Source organism: Hyaena hyaena, unplaced genomic scaffold, assembly GCF_003009895.1.
Source record: "Hyaena hyaena isolate Hyena2069 unplaced genomic scaffold, ASM300989v1 scaffold_4, whole genome shotgun sequence".
Classification (NCBI taxonomy): Eukaryota; Metazoa; Chordata; class Mammalia; order Carnivora; family Hyaenidae; genus Hyaena; species Hyaena hyaena.
The window spans coordinates 6,327,602-6,347,576 of NW_024080636.1; the positions used below are offsets into that span (position 1 = coordinate 6,327,602).

At 57.2% G+C, this 19,975-nt stretch overlaps 1 protein-coding gene across 1 annotated transcript in view; it reads right to left on the reverse strand.

Moving 5' to 3' along the window:
* The window catches only part of CERK (ceramide kinase), a gene marked incomplete at its 5' end in the record, with an annotated part of 47,116 nt that overhangs the window by 16,451 nt on the left and 10,690 nt on the right, over positions 1-19,975 (reverse strand). Inside the window, 4 exons of the mRNA XM_039235669.1 lie at positions 102-165; positions 1,481-1,606; positions 6,768-6,890; positions 7,202-7,315. Of these exons, the coding sequence (XP_039091600.1) occupies positions 102-165; positions 1,481-1,606; positions 6,768-6,890; positions 7,202-7,315 (427 nt within the window). The remainder of the gene's footprint in view (positions 1-101; positions 166-1,480; positions 1,607-6,767; positions 6,891-7,201; positions 7,316-19,975) is intronic.

Below are 19,975 nucleotides of genomic sequence, written 5' to 3' on the forward strand. Positions count from 1 at the left end.
TCAGGAAAAGCAGCGAGGGCAGGGAGCGAGCAGAACTGAGACCGATGGGCAGCGCCTGATTAGCGTTTACTATGAGTTAGGACGAAAGGAGCCTTACTCACCCGTCGTATTTGTCTATATTGATCTCGTATAAGCTCTCCTTGGCCTGATTAGCACGTTCAGTAACTAGGAAGAAAAGACGATATTACGTTGTATAGTTTACATTCAAATCTGAGAGTCTGAGTCAACACAAAAGGCAAACAAACCATTCTTTTAAAATGAGGTCCTAAAGCATCCTCAGGGGGATGGAGAGGGGGACGTGGAGCCCAGGGGGAGGCAGCCTCGCTCAGGAAGCGAGGGGAGGGATGCCACCTTCTTGGCATCTAATTGCCAACAAATGGTAACTTTTTGGAAAAAGATTACATTTTCTATTTTATAGTTTTCCCTTATTATCCAAGTTAGTTTGAAACTTTAGAAAATACAAAGATATAAAAAAAAAAAAAAAAGAAAGAAAAGGCCAGCCCAGTCTGTACACCCGGCGTGAGACACAGACACGACTAAAGTCTGCTGCGCATGGTCTTGTAACCCTGGGGTTCCCGGCCCTCTATCACGGCCGCTTTAAGTGAGCAGCTCTCTGTACGGGCCATGTTAAAGGTCCACCCGTGTCCTTTCTGCTTCGCCACACTTGGGCAGCGGTACCTCCGCACTTCCCGTCAGCGGGCATTTACACGGTTTCAGTGCGCCGCTACTGCGGGACGTGGCAGTGCCCGTGTGCGTGCGTCTGACTGCCGAAAACCTGGAATCCTGACAGACCCCTCATTTGTAAGGGTCTCTGCCCGCACTGCCAGTGGCTCTTAAAATTTTTTTTATGTTTTATTTACTTCTGAGAAAGAGAGAGAGAGAGAGAGAGACAGTGTGAGCAGGGGAGGGTCAGAGAGAGAGGGAGACACAGAACCTGAAGCAGCTCCAGGCTCCGAGCTGTCAGCACAGAACCCAACGCAGGGCTTAAACCCACAAACCATGAGATCATGACCTGAGCCGAAGTCAGACACTTAACCGACTGAGCCCCTAGGCGCCCCATGCCAGTGGCTCTTTAATAAGCGTGTTCAGGCCCCAGAGTGTGGGGTCCGGGGAGGAGAACCCAGGCTCCCCGCACCCACCCAGCGTCAAGAATCTGCACTAAAAATCTGGTGCCACCAACACGGCTTAAAGCATCACTTATTGGTGAAATTACTTCTAAGCCCTATCGAATCACTCGTCTCTCTTCTTGCAAGAGTTTTCTGTCCAGATCCTGACCCTTCTATCTTCTTAGTGTGTGTCTTGAATACTTTTTGTGCTAAGACTTGGCCAGAAAGGTATACGTTCTTTGTTTTGTACTGTTCTCATTCTGGCACAGAAACCAACATGTTATTTTGTTCAAAATAATCTCAGAAGATAAGCATCGTGTCTAGTGACCATTGTCAAACAGGCCTATGTGTTTAATGGGGAATTTACGCCTTACCAATTATTTCGGTGGTGATGGAGGCTAAGGTGAACAGCGGGGCCACTTTCCTCTCGTATATCCGCTTGCCGTGTCCCTTTCCTCCAGATGGATTAATAAACACCAGTAAATGCTTTGGTCTGGAGGCTGCAAGACAATAACAGTGTGTCAGTGACAATAGGTGTAGCAAAGAGTCACTGCAAGTACTGTGCTCCTGAACAAAATCAAACCACAATGGTGTGAGAACGCTGCTCAGTACTGCCTGGTAAGAAGTGTTTTTAAGTTAAAGAACAGCACGGAAGAGCTTCCTAGTCTACGAGCAGAGAGAAGGGCCGGCCTCGGAGATGGGGCAGTGGCTCTGCACATCTGCTAGGTGCCCCAGAGGCCCCGAGGATGCAGAATTCCGGAAGGCAGTAGCAGCCTGGCCTTCTTCGTGTCCAGGAAGGAGGGTCTGCAGAGAACAAGAAGAAACGGATCTACAGACGCGCCAGGGGAGACAGACAGACAGACCGAAAGGCAGAGACAGAGCCTGACGTGTAGTCCATGGAGATGGACAGAGAGATGGACAGACAGCGAGACACAGACAGCCCCCTGGCCCTGGTGCCAGCCCCATCCAGACGACCTCCCCACCTGGGTCACGCCTCTGTTCTCACAGCAGCTCCCACGTTTCTGCCGGGGTCAGTTCAAATTGATTCTGATACTTAAAAACCCAACTTTACTAACAGATCAAAGCACCAAGAAAGTATATATACCCCAAAAACCTGAAAAGCTAAGTCCCTGCAAAACCCTGCACACAAATGTTCACAGCAGGGCCATTCACAGCAGCTCCGAGCAGAAACATCCCAAACGCGCAGCGACGGACGAGCGACGCGGCAGCCGCGGTCCAGCCACGCACTGGAACGCTAGGGGCACCAAAAAGGCATGAAGTACTGGTAAACCTGCAGACACGGACATGGACACGCCTCTCGCCCATTATGCCAGAGCCCGAAGCCCTCCTGGAAAGGCCCCTGCAGCACGGTTCCATGCAGGTGGCGATGGCCTCTGCGCTGACAGGAAGGAGCGTCAGAAAACTCTGGGTGGTGTGAGTCTCACAGGGAGGGGCTGGGCTACACGGCCACCTATGTTTCAACACCACTGACACTGACGGAAACTCCCCATCTGTCCATTTCACTGCACGGACAGACCTGTAAACAGATGTTCCTCTCTCAATAGGGAGGCACCGGCTGAAGTGTTTACAGGTGAAGCACCCCACCTCTGTCACTTACTCTGAAACTGAGCGAAGAACACGATTAACTACTGGATAGATACACAGACACTGTCAAAACAAATACAGCAACATTAACCACTGCAGAATCTAGGCGGTGGATATGTGTGCGTGTTTGCTGTATAATTCTTGCAATTTGTCCTTTCATATGCTTGACAATCTTCATAATAAAACACTGGGGGGCAGATAATACACAGTAGAGAAAACCAACGAAGCCAAAAGTTGATTCTTTGAAGAGATTCATAAAATTGATAATTCTCTAATAAAGCTGATAAAGAAAAAGGGAGAAGAGATAAACTACTAATTATCAGGAATGAGAAAGGGGACGTTATTCCAGAATCTGCACATATTACAGGGAAGGTGAAAGGATTCTCAGTAAATTCATAAACTTGGATAAATAGACAAATTTTCTCAAAAAAAAAAATACGATTTACCAACGCTGGCAGAAGCAACAGAAAAATCTGAATAGTCTGGTATTTAATAAGGAGACCAGAGTCATTAATGAAAACCTTCTCCCAAAGAAAACCCAGCCCCAGAGGGTTTCACCAGGGACTGTTTCCAAGTGTTTAGGGAAGACCGTAGTTCCCGGTGTCACACAGACCCTTGCACAGGGCGAGCTCTGTGCTCCCCGCAAGGGGCCACCAAGGCCTGGGAGCAAGAGCAGACAAGGACGCGGTCACAGGGGAGCTGTGGGTCGACGTCCCCCGAGCCGAGATGTAGAAATCCTAAGCCAATATCAGCAAGTCAACTCCAGAAATATATACAAAAAGAGTAACATGTTATGACCCAGTTGGATTCCACAGGAAAACAAAAGCTTTTATACAAAAAGAAGCCAGGTCCGGACTCAGCAAGGAGGCACTCACACAGGGCTCCCACAGACGGAAGAGGAAAAGCATCCATCAAATGTATCAACTAGTCATGGCTGAAGCAAAAACAAACTCTTAAAGCAAGGAATTCAGAAAGAACTCCCTTACTATGTTTTTACCTGTCTTTAATTTCATTTTCATTTTTATTTTTTAAGAAATCTCTACACCCAACGTGGGGCTCCAGCTCATGACCCCGAGATCAGGAGTTGCCCGCTTGGCCGACTGAGCCAGCTAGGTGCCCCCTTAATATGTTTTTTTTTTTTTTTAAAATCTATGATAAACCTAAGAAACATCATTTTTGACTGTGAAATGTTGGAAACCGCCCTGACGGCAGGACTAGGGTGACCCTCCCCACGCCGGATCCACACCAGGTGCGAGTGTAAGAAAGAGAATTAAAAGGCACAAGAACCAAGATGGATGAAAGAGAACGATCATTACTTGCAACTGACATGAATGTGTTTAAAGAAAACCCGAAAGAATCCTCAACCTATTAAAAAAAGTGAACTTAGCAACGTCAGTGGACGCAAACTGGAGTTCCATTCAGGCTCTGCACACGTGTGTGAAGGACGTGGAGAGCAACACGGCGGCCTCGTGGTGCTGGGGGAGGGGCGCTCCTCCCCCCAACAGCATGGGGTCAAGCAGATATCTGTCCTTAAGTAAACCTTGACCACTCACCTAATACCGCACACAAAAATCAATTCCAAGTGGACTGTAGGTCTAAGTGCGAAAGGTAAAACAAGGCTTTGGGGAGAAGATATCTTCATGGCCCTGGAGCAGACAAAGATGTGAACTAGGACCCAAACTAACACAGAGCAAAATGAAACAAAACTAAACAAAACAAAACAAAGCAAAACAAAACTAAAAGATACATAGGACTACGTTAAAATGAAGGATGCCTGGGGCGCCTGGGTGGCTCAGTCTGTTAACCGTCCGACTCTTGATCTCAGCTCAGGTCTTGATCTCACGGTTCGTGAGTTCAAGCCCCACGTTGGGCTCCATGCTGGGATGAAGCCTCCTTAAAAAAAGAACAAGAAGGATGTCTGTCTATCACCAGACACCAGCAAGAGAGTAAGAAGACAAGCCACAGCACGAAAGAAGATATCAGCAATTCATAAATCCAATAAAAGACCTGGATCCATGACGTACAAAAAATATCTACTTAAACGTTAAGAAAAGATGGATAACCTGAAAGAAAAGCAGACAAAAGACCCGAACAGATTCCTTACAAAGGGGGATTTCCAAATGGTCCAGAAACATAGGAACGTACTTCCTCAGCCTCATTAGCTATCAGGGAAATATGAACTAATCCCATAACGCGAGACTATTAACAGCTACCAAAATAGCTGCAATTATTAAGTGTGGACAAGATTCGGGGTAACCCAGACTCCGATACGCTGCTGGTGGGAATGTCGCGGTCTGGCGCTGTCGACTGAGGTTGAACACACGCCAGGGCGCCGCTCGGCCCGCCGACTCCAGGCCCCGTGGTACGCAGCCAACAGAAAGGCAGCCATGTGTCCGTATGAGACACGCACCGGAACGTACTGGATTATCTGTAACGGGCCACGCCGGGGCTCTACCAGTGACCTGGCGCAGTAAACTGCATGAGTAAGTGGTCGGACACAGAGGGCCATGGCGCCAAGACGGGCAGCTGACAGCACACACAGCGTGGGGACGCTTCACACGCTGACGCTGAGCCAGGAAGCCAGACGCAGGGCATCACGGAGTAAACGTGGCTCATAAACTGAATCCGGTGTTGAGAAGCCAGGCAGTGATCAGCCTGTGGGGGGCGTGCAGGGGGCCCCGGGAGCCCAGGGCGCTGGCGGTGTTGCTCAGAGCGCTGGGTGTGAGAGCTCGGGATCTGGGGGCTTCCCTGCATCTACACTGCTTCCAGTGGACACCACAGCAGATGGACAGAGCGGCTGGAATTCTCGTCGATGCGAGTAGCCTGTGGCTGGTGTACAACTGTGTGCGCTCTCCTACCCACGACACAGGACAGAAACGCCCACCGTCCGATGGGGGGCAGCTTCAGCATACACATCCTCTGGGGAGCCTGAACCTACAGAATCAGCCCGAGTCTACAGACTCAGGAAAGTGAACAGAGGGAGCGGGGAGGCTGAGGGGGAAGACTCCAGAGAGACGGAGGAGGAGGAGGCAGCACACAGACGGGGGGCAATTTCGTGCACGGACTCCCACAGTGGGATGGGGCCCTTGTGCCGGGAGATGTGAGGTGATGTTGGGGGTCACTCGCCCGGATACACGTCAGGAGCGTCCTGCAGGATTAGATGTCGGAATGCAGAAGCGCAAATAAGCAAGTGCACCTTTCTGCGTGAGGAAGCCTCTGGCGCTGAAAGGTGGGCAACGCCATCGTCAATAAAATAGTTCACTTCTTTTATCCAGATGCCAAATGCATTAAAGACAGAAAACGCGGGGCGCCTGGGTGGCTCAGTCGGTTGGGCGTCCGACTTCAGCTCAGGTCACGATCTCACAGTTCGTGGGTTCGAGCCCCGTGTCGGGCTCTGTGCTGACGGCTCAGAGCCTGGAGCTGCTTCAGAGTCTGTGTCTCCCTCTCTCTCTGACCCTCCCCTGCTCACGCTGCCTCTCTCTCTCTCTCTCTCTCTCTCTCTCTCAGAAATAAACAAAACATTAAAAGAAAAAAAAAAAAAAGAAAACGAACTTACCCACACGCAGTTTCTCTTCTAGAGCAAAAGAAAGCCTATACTGAGCTCACAAAATTACATATTAAGATCATAACTAAGCAGCACACAACAGGATTCCAGACAGAGGTTGAGCTGACGCCTACCACTTCCTCAGGGGCGACAGACAGCCTCGGTGTGTGTGCCAGATGCTGCGGCCCCAGGTGCGCGCAGGTGCGCCCCCACGTACATGGCTCAGGCCCCACGTTCACCGGGAATGTAGCTTCTCAGAGAGAGAAACTGAGGCTCAGCAGGCCAAGGGGCCTGCCTCTCGCCTCACAGCTGGTTGGGGAAGGCACCCCGGCCCGGAAGGCCGTGTCTGGAGCAGCGTGCGATGCTAGGGTGGTCCTATAATTGGTAAATTGGTGGGTTTTTAAGCCACACCAATTTGCCAGTGTGCTTGGTTATGGGAAGGAGTGCAAATGGCAGAGGGGCAGCAAAGGTCAGGGTCCCACGCGGGCCCCGGCGACGGCGCATCCACGTACTCAGCTTCTGCAACAGGTCCTGCAGCGTCTGCAGCCACAGGTGACACAGTGGCTCCTCGGCACAGCAGAAGGTCACCTGCGCCCACCTCCAGCGGTGATGCCGGGCCCTCTTCACGCAATGCACTGCAGAGACAGACAGCGCAGCGGGTCAGGGTGGTGGGCGCAGCGTCGCGCCCCACGCCCCCCAGCCACAGGGTCCCCGGCCGCCCCCGCCTGCTGGCCATCAGGGAAAAGACCTGTTTCTCCGTTCTTTCCACCCAGGGTAAAAAACAAGGAAAGTAAAAGGCGATCAAAACATCACTCAAAGTTAGAGCTTGGGGGAAATTGCATAAAGCAGTTTCTACAGGATAAAGCAAAGAAACACGGAGTTTGTCAAACAAGTGACCAAACGGCTGCCTTTCCGGCCATCTGTGCGCAGCCGCCGCCCCCGGCACCTGTGAAAGCGAAGGGGTTTTCCATCTTCTGCCATCTTCCGCTGCCGTAGTGTCTGCCATGGACGTCCGTTTCTTCGACGGTGATGATCTCAGAGACGGGCACAGAGCAGGCATCTGGAAGGACCATGCCACACGTCACACCATTTCACGGAATCCACACAAACACACTCCTCCGTTCCAAGATGCTGGGAACCCTCTGCTTTCACCTTCTCGTTAGAAACCCACAAGTAAAGCAAAGAATCGTATCGTAGGTTTGAAATCAGAGCTAAATCATTGTGGGAAAGTCACCGTTCTTAGGGGATGGCATGTCTGACCAGCAGAGCCACCGAATGGGGACTGCCCAACTTTGCAAACGATTTGCTCCGTGACTTCCCAGGCCGGAGACTGTGCTAAATCGGAGACACAGTGTCTGTCCTTAGTCTGGCTCAGAAGTTCAAGCGGGAAGGAAGCACGTGGCGAGACTCAGGATACCGGGGTGCCTGGAGGGTCGGGGCCCCACTGAGGCAAGGCCGGAGGAGGGTGGGGGCTCTGGAGAGGCCTGGGGGGTCCAGTCGGGTGCAGGAGGGGCACCTGGATGGGCCTGGGGAGGACGACACGGATGCTGTGCGCCGTGGGAAACCCAGGAGGAGGCCGCCCGGCCGAGCCGCCGAGCGGGACTGCAGGAGCCTCCAGGTAAGGGCCCCGCACGGGGGTCCTGAGCACAGCGGGGGCGGCGGTGGGGGAGGGGCAACAAAACCAGAGCCTGGGAGACTGCGAGGCCAAGACCCGGGACAGCAGGCCTCGGTCTGAGTAGCCCTCATTCCGCAAGCTGGTCCGTGAACTGCTGCGGAGAGTTACGGTGTTTCCACAAACAAGAACGTTATCACCTGCGGTTTGGCGCCAGCGTGGCTATGAGCCCTACAAACCAGCCAAAGCACTATAATTTCTCTAACAGCCACGTGAGCGGCGCTGCTCAGACACCCCAGCACCTCTGTGTCGCTGTGAAGTCCTTGCCCTTGGGGATCAGGGCGTTAAGACCCGGGAAGGCAGCGTCTGGATGGGCCTGGGCCGCTTGAGAAGCCTTGGGGGGCTGGCAGGGCTGGTCCCCAGCGGGGTCAGAGCGTCCAGGACCCCGGGGAAGGGACACTCCTGCAGAGGAGCAAGAAGTGGGGCCTCTGAGGGCGGCGTGGGCTCGGAGTGCCCGCCAGGCCCCGCTCCGGGGAGTGGGGGGTCAGTGGGGGGCGGCTCAGGGCGCTGCCCTCGGTGAAGCCTGTCGCCCGGGCCTCCCTGCAGGGCGCCCTGTGTTCACCCTCCCTTGGCCGGAAGCTGTGCCTCCCTCCTCCCCCCTCACCGCTCCCCCTGCTCAGCCAGCCCATCCCACAGCCTGCCTCTCCACGCCCTCCCGCCAGCCCCGCCCAGCCCGGCACGCGGCACCCATCTCCCGTGGGAGCAGTGTCCAGGGTCCGCACCTGGGCACGGGGGGCCGGGTGGGCTCACGGCAGGGAGGAGTCGGGGACCCGCCACTCACGACCGGACACCGGCACGGCGCTCCTCTCAGACCACTGAGAGCAAACAGCAGGACCACCCGCCCCTGCACAATCACCGCGCGAGTGGCCCGTCGGGTAAGCAACAGCAGAGAGGAAATTCTAGGAAGCTAAGCGCGCGCAGTAATTCCGATGCTTCTCGATGCTCAAGCGAACGGCTGACTGAAGAAACTGCACAACAGACGAAGACACCTGTCGTGTTGAGCCCGGAACTCAGTACGAGCCACAGACGGCTCACGGGATGACCCACGGAAAGGAGTCCACAGGGTAACAGTTCCTAATCTGGCCAGTTTGGTCTGAGGGACCCGAGGGGCCGGGGGAGGACGGGCGGGATGTCGGTGCTGCCACGCGCCCAGCGGCGCCGACCCCTCGAGTCCCGCAGGCAGGGTCACGAGCCCAGCACGCCCCGCACAGCAGTGACAGGACCCCACGGCACCACGCGCTGGTCCCGCCGCAGACCCCGCCCTGCCCTCCTACAACGTGCGGGGGGGGTCGTGCTGAGGTCGGGGCCGGAGGGCAGAGCAGGGGTGCCCAGGGCAGGGCTCAGGGCTCAGGACGCAGGAATGAGGCCAGGACACATCACTCAGGTGGCCTGGGAGAGAAGCAGGAGCCGAGGGGGAGGGGAGGGACGGGGGGATGGATGGACGGAGGGATGGACAGACGGACGAGGGGGCGGGGGGCGGGGCTCTCACTCGGGCGCGCTGGAGCTCAGAGGGCTCTGAGCAAAGGCAGACCCGGTCGGACTTGGGTCTGCTCCTGGGTAACTGAAATGGGGGGACGGGGGGACGGGGGGACGGGACACACGGGAGGGACTTTGGGATGAACGTCCGTGTCACCTGTTCCCCGGGTGAGACGGAACACACGTGGGAAGACCCATCACTTTACACGGTGCTGCGCTCGCGGGGAGCACAGCGGAATAAACAGAAGGGCCTTCTCTAAAGAGGGACAGAGACCACTGGAGACGTCAAGGCAGGAAGTAGGGCGGGGCGGACGTGGACGTGGACGTGGACGTGGACCCGGGGGCGGGCTCTACCCGGCCCTGCCTGCAACCACATCAAGGCAGTAGCTGTGCCTGCGTCTCACGACTGTACGTGAGGACGACGGTGTCAAACCAATAGGGATTTTAGGACGTAAAATAAGAGCAGGGTGAGAAGGGTCCTTTCCTGCAAAGACACAAAGCGGAGGCTCCCGTCCCCTCCTCTGTGCTCAGCTGAGGACCTGCGCCCGGTGCCTTCAACGCAGTGGCCCTTGTCTCTCGTCTGGGTCACTGCGCGTGCAAAACCCTCGGAGGCCGCGCTCCTCAGCCCTCATCCCCGACTGAGGCGAAGGACTCCATCCAGAGCCAGAGAGAACGGACAGCAAGTCCCGCAGGACAGAAGCTGTCACCCGGCTTCCGTCCGTCTCCTCCGAGGCCCGTCCCTGGGGGCGGCGGGGGGACCCGTGGTCTCCGAGGGTAAAACGCAAGCGCCCTGTGCCGCCTCCGCGTGTGGGATCGGCAACAAATTCTCGCACGTCCAAAACCTGGGAGAGCGTCTTGCAAAGGTTACGGGTGGGAATCTGGGGCACTTCTCATTTTCTACATGACATGATCGTTTCTGCGACCGTTACCTGCAAGTTGCATCATCTCCCACGGCCCGTGAGACTAGAAAGGACAGAACGGGCTTCTGTCAGAAGAGCGCGAAGTGAGAGGAGAGTCTAAGTCCTGCCGGAAGAAGGGTTATTTCCAGGCCACACTGGACCCAGCTGGGGGCCGAGTCGTTGGCAGCAACGTCCCTGACAGGACCCACTCTACAACGACGCGGGGGCCCCAGGCTCGTGCCGGGGCGTCCCACAGCCTGGCCCGCCCCCACTGGGGACGTGCCCGCCCGACCCGGGGCCAGGATCTGCACTGTCCCCGTGGGTGGAGCCACCCTCAGGATCTTACCCTCCATCACGGAGTTCTTCGAGCTGGTCGTGGCCCTGGGTCACCTTTCACTTTATAAAAGTAACATCCTGACATCCCCTTCTACAAACTGGGGGCTCCGTCGGTTAAGTGTCTGACTTCGGGTCAGGTCATGACCTTGCAGTTTGGGAGTTCCAGCCCCGCGTTGGGCTCTGCGCTGTCAGTGGCAAGCCTGCTCGTGTTCTCTCTCAAAAATAAATGAATAAACTAAAAAAACCAAAAAACTATTGAGTGAAACACGCCTCTGGGATAGACAGGTATCTCCAAAAGAGGAAGATTCTGGAAACCACAAACTTCCCCAGACCAGGGCTTCTCACCGGCCGTCCTGGGCTGGATTTGAGCAGCATCCTTGGGCCCCATCCAGGGATGCCAGGGGCGCCCAACATTGCCAGACGTGACACGCTGTCTCCTGGGGGCACGGTCACCCGACAGAGAACCAGTGCCTTAGGGCATCGACGCGCTTGGCAAGCTGTTCTCTAAACGGAAATACCGGAGACCAAGGCCCATGCTGGGAGCGCAGGGGAAAGGCAAGGGCTGCTGAGCGCTCTCCTACATCACAAACCCCCAGGGGGTCTCAAGTGTGAGTGTGAGTGTGTGTGTGTGTGTGTGTGTGTGTGTGGACATCCCGGGGGGCCTCACACCCAACCTTCTAATCTAAACCTATCTTTTCTGCTGTGCTGCCCCTTTCCAGAAACGTCCTTCCCTGCTGTGTCCCCAGTCGGTGAAGACGGCTCCGCGCTGTGCTCACTCACCCAGCCATCTAGGAGCCCTGCCTGACGTCCCCTCTGCTCTGCCCCGCGGTGGCTCCCAGCCTGCCCCCCACTCCCAAGGGTGCAAAGACGCAAACGTGGAGACGGCACCGCTCTGCCCAAATCGTCGCTGGCTTCTCCCACCACGTCGGGGCTGTGTCCAGACATCCTGCCGCAGGTTAATTCAACACCCCGGCCTGGGGGTGCGGCTGTGGGAGCCCCTCCACCACCCGCTTTCCTGGCAAAGCCGGCTCCCCGCACTCCCCACCCTCATCCTGGCGCCCCAATGCGGCCGAGGCAGCATGTGCACAGAACCGGTGTTGGACGAAGTGAGCACAGATCCTCCAACAGAAGCCGGGACTGTACCGAGTGCAGCCGAATCCGTAAGAGCCGCGCAGAAACACCACAGTGTCCCCGGACTGGGTCCCGAGGCCCCTCGGCTGTGCTGACATGATCTGTTCGCCGGCGACATTTGAAAATGCCGGAGATGGGGAAGGAAGTCACCCAGGTGAGCGCGGCCGTCCAACAGCACTGACTCGGATCGCACGCGGAGCCCAGGCTATGCCCCAGCGGGGCCGATGGCACACACAGGTCCTCCCGCCTGCTCCCGGGGTGGGGGGAGCGGCCACCAACAGGGGCCACCGCATCACCGCAGAAATCGGAAGCCACCGGGGTCCACCCGGAGAGCGGCACCTCCCAGTTCAGGGACGGTTCCCACGGCGGTGCTGTGGGGGGGAGGGGGGGTCTCCTAACGTGACTAGAGAGAACAACTGAATGATCAAGTGTCTGGTGCCACCTGATACCTCCTGGCTGCCCGCCAGCACAGCCCGCCTGCCCAGTCTTCCCTGGGCTCCTCAGGCCCCGTGGGAACCGTCTCCAGGCTGCGCGTGCGTGTGCGGGTGTGTGCGCGTGCGGGTGTGTGTGTGTGTGTGTGTGTGTGTAGCTGGGGGGGGGACTGGAGGCCACACAGGACAGAAGAGGCTGCTCCCCTCACCCCCCTGACCCCTGGCCCTCACTGTCCGCCTGCTCTCCATCCCGGGGGGGGGGCCACTGGGCTGTCACACGGACACATGTTCTATGGGACACGCTGTGGCTTTGGCCACCTGGTCGCGCCAGCCCAGCTCGGTCCCCCTCACCGCACTAAAGCCTCCCCAGGCCTCCTGACCTTCCGTAACCTCACAGCCTCGTGCTTTGGATGGTAACAGAATGTTCCACAAAACCATGCAGAGAGCCTCCCACGCACGGTGGCTTGGGCATAGCTTCCACGACACTATTTTCCTGTCCCCCCAAGCGTAGCTTCCTCAGAATGCGTTGCTATGTGGCCAGACGAAGTAAGTTTCCAACAAAGGAGGCCCTGTCCCGGGGCTAGCGCGGCGTCCGTGTCACAGACGCGTCCTGGGGACACGTGAGCTCAGTGCCACCACGCAGCAACTCAAAGGTGGCATCTGAAAAGGCGTTTCCAACCTGCCAGATGAGGCAGTGAAGCTCCGAGACTCTGCATCCGTCATGGGCTCGGCGCAGTCCACATCCTGAGCCGGCGTGAGCGTTTCAGAGAGAAACTTCCATCGGGCGGGTCAGCAGAAAGCACGCCGCGCAACGTGACACGCGGTCAGCCAGGTGCGTTCCAGACACGCCCACACCTGCTGCCGCCCCCCCCCCCCCCGCAAGGCGGCGGCGGCTCCGCATCTGCGCACTCCGCGGGGAGCACTGGAAACATGCCCTCCGCCCCCCCCGGCTGGCTGTCGCGGTGCGAACACGGTTTCGGTTACTTCTGCTCTCGAGGAGGCTGGACTTGGAACCAGCAGAAACAAGCTGTTTTACTGCCTTTACAGAAGCTGCAAATTCTGAGAAACAGATGTCGCAGGAAAGTCGGTCATAAACAACGAACCAAAGAGGTGCTATTTATTAATGACAACAGACTCTCTCCACGGAACAGCACGTGTCACTTCCATAGCGAGAGTACCTGAAAAGAGTCGAAGTACAGAAAGAGCCATTGTGTTCAGTGGAGATGTGGGTGACGGGCCACTACACCCGGGCGGCACCACGACTTCGCGGCAAAGGGCAGCGCCGGCTCTGCGGCGCGGCTAAGAAATGTCAGCTAAAGGAAATCATGACGTGACGAAAACACACGGGTTTTGCTACAAGTGTTTTCTTCCTGTAGCCCCCCTCCCCCCACCCGGGACATGAAATTGCCAATCAGCACCGTGTCCTTAGGACGTGGGCGACCAAAGTCTAGTTTGGCGTCATGATGCTAACGTTAGAACTGAAATTTTAAGAAGCATCGACTTTTGCGGTGCTGTAGAAACTGAACAAATTCAAAAAAAAATACAAAAGAGGCACGTTTTCAATCAAGTTAGAAAAAGAAAACCATACAATTTGAATATTCCTTTGATATTTTTATTTTATCCCATTAACATTTTATAAACCAATCTCAGGATAGGATACTCCCTCTGTCTTCTTCATTGATGACAGATTCTACCGCCTGCCCAGCATACTACACACTCCAGAGCGGCACGGACGGATTTGTGAGGTTTTCCTGGAATGTGTAACCCACGCCTGGCCACACTCACGTGGAGGCCACCTCTGTCCCTCAGGCAGATCACCAGACTCGAGCACACACACACCGCACACTCACACCACGCCAGGTACACACACACCAGTCATCACACCAGATACACACACTCCACACACATCACACCAGATACACACACTCCACACACATCACACCAGGTACACACACTCCACACACATCACACCAGGTACACACACACCACACATATCACATCAGGTACACACACACCACACACACCACACCAGGTACACACACACCACACACACATCACACCAGATACACACACACCACACACATCACACCAGATACACTCCACACACAACACACCAGATACACACACTCCACACACATCACACCAGATACACACACTCCACACACATCACACCAGGTACACACACACCACACACATCACACCAGGTACACACCACACACAACACACCAGGTACACACCACACACAACACACCAGGTACACACACACCACACACACATCACACCAGAAACACACACACCACACACATCACACCAGGTACACACACTCCACACACATCACACCAGATAAACACACTCCACACACACATCACACCAGATACACACACTCCACACACATCATAGCAGATACACACATACCACACACACTCCCATCATGATGAACACACACCACACTCACACACACACCCTGCACACTCACATCACACCTGATACGTACCCCCACCCACACACTCGGCCACCTGCCTCACCCAGGGTTTCCCACTTCCCAGCCTCAACACCACCTCCCCGTGAGGCCCCCTCCCTCATCTGCACACACCCTGCCCGTGATCACTGCACACACGCACACACATTTCTCTGCCTCCCTGGCAGGTCACTGAGGACAGCCCTGCCCGGGTGTCCCCACGGGTCACCACCTCACGGGGGCCTGGCGCCGTGTGTTGTGTGATGCCGATGCGCTGGCTCTACGCCAGGAGGCCTGGTACCACAGCAGGAGCCTCGCGGTTAGCGGGTGCAGGTGTGTGCTGATGTGTACCTGTGTGTAACCCTCACAACAGCTCAAAGGGTAAATATGGTCCTCGCTTCACAGATGGACTCGGCAGGCGGCTTCGCACAGGACAGCTCCCGGTCACAGACGGCGGGCGGCAGGCGCAGCACGAGCCGTGACAAGTCCATGGAAACACGGGCCTCTGAGCCGCCCGCCCGCCCACGCCAGGTCCCGAAGGCCCCCACAACCCCAGGCCCGACCCAGGCGCAGGGGTGCATGCGGACAGCCACAACACTCCGAAATCGGTGAGAGGACTTTCTGTTAAACAATAATTAAGCAGCCAAGTACAGCCACTGTGTCTGGATCTTTCGTTCTGAGGACTCGCACCTCATTTGTAAGAACGTCCTTACAAACACCACACTGGGGCAGGCCACCTTGCGAGGCTCTGCAGGTTTTATAAATGATCCTTCTCCTCAGAACGCAGCTCTCGTGACCCAGAGCCCCCGCCCCCCACGCACCCCATCGGCCCTCGGCCCGCCTCCGGCACCCCGCCTCCATGCGTTCAGTTCCTCAGGGTGTCTTCTGATAACATTTCAAGGCTGTTTCAACGGCCACTGGTCCTGGTTCAAATATTACAATTATTACAAACTCAAAAAAATGTTCTCATGTAATAAGGTCCTTTCCCCAAATGGCCTGAAATGTTGCAACGAAGTTTGGGAGCTTTGCCAATGACAGATATAATTCCCTTGTGCTTCCTTTCACAGGGAGGGTGGCCGTGGTGACTGGCAGCTAGCCCTCCCGTAAGGGTGATGACCGACAGGCCACCACATCCCAGAAGTGTCACAGGAGATGCCCGCAGACAGCCGCCGGGGCTCTACCGTCTGTGATCTCCCCGCCAGGTCCGTTCTGTCGGTTCCGCGGTGCTCACTGCGACCCGCTCGACTGGATTCACTCCCCAGTCACGACCATGAGAGACACCGTGCCCACTGCCAACCAGCTGTGCATCCCAAGTTCCTGGACGAAACCGAGCACAGCGCACACAGCGGCCTCGCGTCCAATGTGAGGGGGACTTCATGTGTGTCACCAGGGTGGCCTATGTGTGTGAATGCGTGCACGCACACACAAACACACACAAATGGGGCGGGTCGTGCCGGGTGGAGCGTGCCACTCAGCAGGGCCCCCGCACACCCCTAGGAGGCCGACAAGGGGCCAGAACAGAAGCAAGTTCACAATCAAGGGGATCAAGGGCATAGCCTGACATCCTGGGCCAAAGTCTGAGCCTTCCGTGTGCTCTGGAGGCAGGTGACACCGAGGCCGAGGGAGGAGTCATGCCCCGCGAGCCCCTGCGCCCACCCAGAGGAGCCGGAGCGACAGGGGCCGCCCCGGTGGGCTGGCGCCACGAGGTCTGAGCAGGCAGCACCTGTGCCGACTCCCGCACGATCGTGTGCGACGGGAACACTCTCAGCACACGCTCAGCCCACGTCCGCTGAAGGAACCTGAGCTCCAGAGCAGGGCGTCAGCCCACCGCTGCCACGGGGCCCCAGGAATACCACACAGACGGGTGATCACTGCCCCAGGCCCGCACGCCGCTCTCTGACTGTTCCGGACGTCGTGCCCCGCACCTGCACATCCCCTCCACACGGCGCGCACGCCCCACGGGCTGGGGGCAACGCCACTCCGCCCCGGCCGAGACTGGCCCTCGCAGGGCACGGACAGCAGCGTCCCGTGCCCCGGCGCCTCGGGACCAACACCTGCTTTGGTTGGAGAACGGGAGCCGGGCGAGCACCTGCTGGACCTCCGGTAACTCACGCCCAGGGTCCTCCGCGTCACGGCAGCTGGGGAAGCGGCGTCCCGGGCGAGCCTCTAACTGAGGGACTCTGCACGGACTGGGCGTGGCCACCCAGAGCCAGAAGACAGTTTGCGGGTGTGACGGGGGAGAAGGGCACAGTCACACGGAGGCCCCGGGGAGGCAGAGCTGGCCACGGGCCCAGATGGTTCCGCAGAGCTCGGCTGAGTGCCGGCTCCGGCCCCGCGGGAGCACTCCAGCAGGTGACCCCCCGTGACCGCCCGGGGTGGTCAGATGGGCAACGAAGGAGAAGCAGGGAGTGACCTGCTGGCCTGTGACTGCTCCACCACGGACCCGAGGCCTGACTGCAAGGCTACGGACATGGCCCGTGTCCCTGGTGACCTTTGGGGACTCTGACCCCACTGGCGGTCACCCTTCATTCAGCATGTGCCCTGGGGACCTCCACAAGGCCCCTGCTGACCACAGACTGTCCCTCGGCCCTGCGTGGTGTCACCGGCAGCTGAGCATCAGCTCAGAGCAGGGAGAGGGCCACACAGAGATGACAGGCTAAGTGGCCTCCGTGGACGGGAGGAAAGAGCATGCCGTGGAGAAGTGCAATTGGTTTTCAACCTCTCCGCAAGCATCACAGGTCATCTCCTGCAGCATACGTGTCGGGGAGGTGATTTTCCACCACAATGTCTCCAGCGTGGATAAGCTGTGGCCTGGCACTGCCCCCACACGACGCCTGCCCAGGAGAGGCTGGAGGGAGGTACAGGGGACAGACGGACGGACGCTGTGTGAGGGCCGACTGTGCGCATGCACGTGTGGGAGCGGTGGGACCTGAGGGCCCTCTCCCACCTCAAGGCCACAGGCCGGCTCGCTGCACACAAGGATAGGCTGGAAATTTCGATTTTTACATGATCACGACCTGAATCAAAGTCAGACGCACAACTGACAGCCACCCAGGCGCCCCCAGAGTGTCTCTTCTTAACTTTGGGGACACATCCAGAGTAAACAGCACCCATCCCCTGTTGGGCCCATCCTAACCGAGTCCCAGGACCAAGCCCGGGGGGTGGGGTCCCGGTCTGCCTGCCCCACGCACATGCAGGGCCTGTCTGTCTGTCTGTCCAGCCCTGTGGCGCCCAGCAGATGCCTGCGGATGCTTGCAGGAGGAACTCCCGGCCCCCCAGACTCCACCACCCTCCTCACCCTCTTCCGACCCGAAGGCAGACCCGCCTCCCGCGCCCGGCTTTCAGGCACCAGCCAGCCCGCAGCACACCGTCCCCAGAAAGACTGAGTGAGCCCCCGAGGGTTCTGGCCCTGGCTCTTCCCGTGTGACCTGGGCCCCGTGCACACCTGTGCGGCCTCTACACCCCTCAGACCCCGCGCAACCCTGGGCGAGCGTCCCCGTCCCGTGACGGGGCCTGCAGGGCCCGGCGGCAGCGCACCACTGGCGTCAGGGCAGATTTCCACTCCAAGCATCTGCTCGGTCCGACCCCACCTGCTCCAAAGGCCAGTCGGCGCCCCCACCCTGGGATCCACGCCCTCATAGGTGGCTGTCTCTGCAACGGGGACAGTAGTGAGATCACCCCCAGGGCTGCGGGGAGGGCTTCCTGAGGCAGGGAGCAGCCCAAAGGGTCCGGGTCCCGGCGGGATGGGACGGGGAGGCCCACAACCCGTCTCTCTGTCTCCCACCGATCAGGACTAGGAGCTCAGGACCAGAAGGGAGAAAGACAATTAACTGCGACTCGAAGGTGCAAAAGGCCTGAGAAGCAGCCCCTGGAGAGCGAGTGTGTGTGTCTCTGGCTGCATGTGGACAGCACACCTGTCCCCCTGGGCGCAGGAGCCTGAGCAGGGCAGAGGAGAGGCTGGAGAGGGCGTCCTGGCTCTGTGTGTGAACAGACCCAGGCCCGGACTCAGGCCTGGCTGCCCACGTGCGGCACACACCTTGGGAGCCAAGCTGCCACACACGCCAGCACCAGGCCCCAGCCTCCCCGTGTGACAAACTTCAGGGCGGGTCCCCAGCAGGACGCAAAGGCGTCGAGCGCCGGGCTGACACGGACATGCCTCCCACCACACGAGAGGCACCTGCCATCTGAGCCCAACCTCGCCAAGCACCCGTTCAAGAAAATTCTCTGAAGGATTTTAACAGGACAGAGTCTTACAACAGAATATTCGAATGCCTGGAATACAGATGAATCAACACACTTGCAAGAACCAGGAAATGCCGACGTTCTCCAGGGAAAAGACGGCGCACGCCCGAGCCAAGGTGACCCGGATGCTGGAGGCGTCGGGTAACGACTCTGAACTCATCCTTGCAACGCTGCTCGGCGAGGCGCAGCTGATATTCCTGAGGTGAACAGAGAGACAGAAGTACTCGTGAGAGAGAAAGACACCACTTGAAGGAAACAGATGGAAAATTTAGCATTGAAAGTATAGTATCTGAAATCAAAAGTCCACTGAGTGCTCAGTAACTGAATGGTTACGATACAGGAAAGTCAAGGAGATTGAAAATAGGTCACTGCATTCTGAAGAACAGAGAGAAAAAGTATTTTTTTTAAACTTTATTTTGAGAGAGAGAGAATGAGCACAGGAGAGAGGCAGAGAGAGAGAGAGAGAGAGAGAGAGTCTCAAGCAGGCTACGCACCGTCAGTGCAGAGCTGGACGTGGGGCTCAAAGTCAGGGCCCTGGGATCCATACCCTGAGCTGAAACCTAGAGTTGGACACTCAACTGACTGAGCCCCCAGGCATCCCAAGAAAAAGTATCTCAAAAATGCAGAGGGAACTGTGCTTCTGAGATGATGGACTGGGTTCCCTTTTCCCTGTGCCTGCCACCGAGTCACGCATGACCCACAGCACGACTCTGGAAGGTAAGAGAAGAAGGGAGGCTCTGGGGCCGCGGGACCCAGGGAAGGAGATGGTGCTGAGTTCCCTGCGTTCTCCTTCTGCCTCACTCATCTTGTTGAAGAACCCAGCAACTCGGAAATGCCAACAGGCACAGGCACAAACCTCCAATAAAAGCCAGAGGACCAGGGAAAGGACAGAAGAGCAAGAGAGGAAGCTTCTAGACCAGAAGAGCTCTAGGCCAGGAAACACACTGGCTCTACCCAGCCACATCCCAGCAAAGGCCGACTACGAGCCTGGACTTGCACCCCTGGGGGCGTTAATGAGGTCCTTCAGTGCTCCTAGCCAGGGTGATGGGTGCAAAGCCCAAGTAGGCGGCTGGAA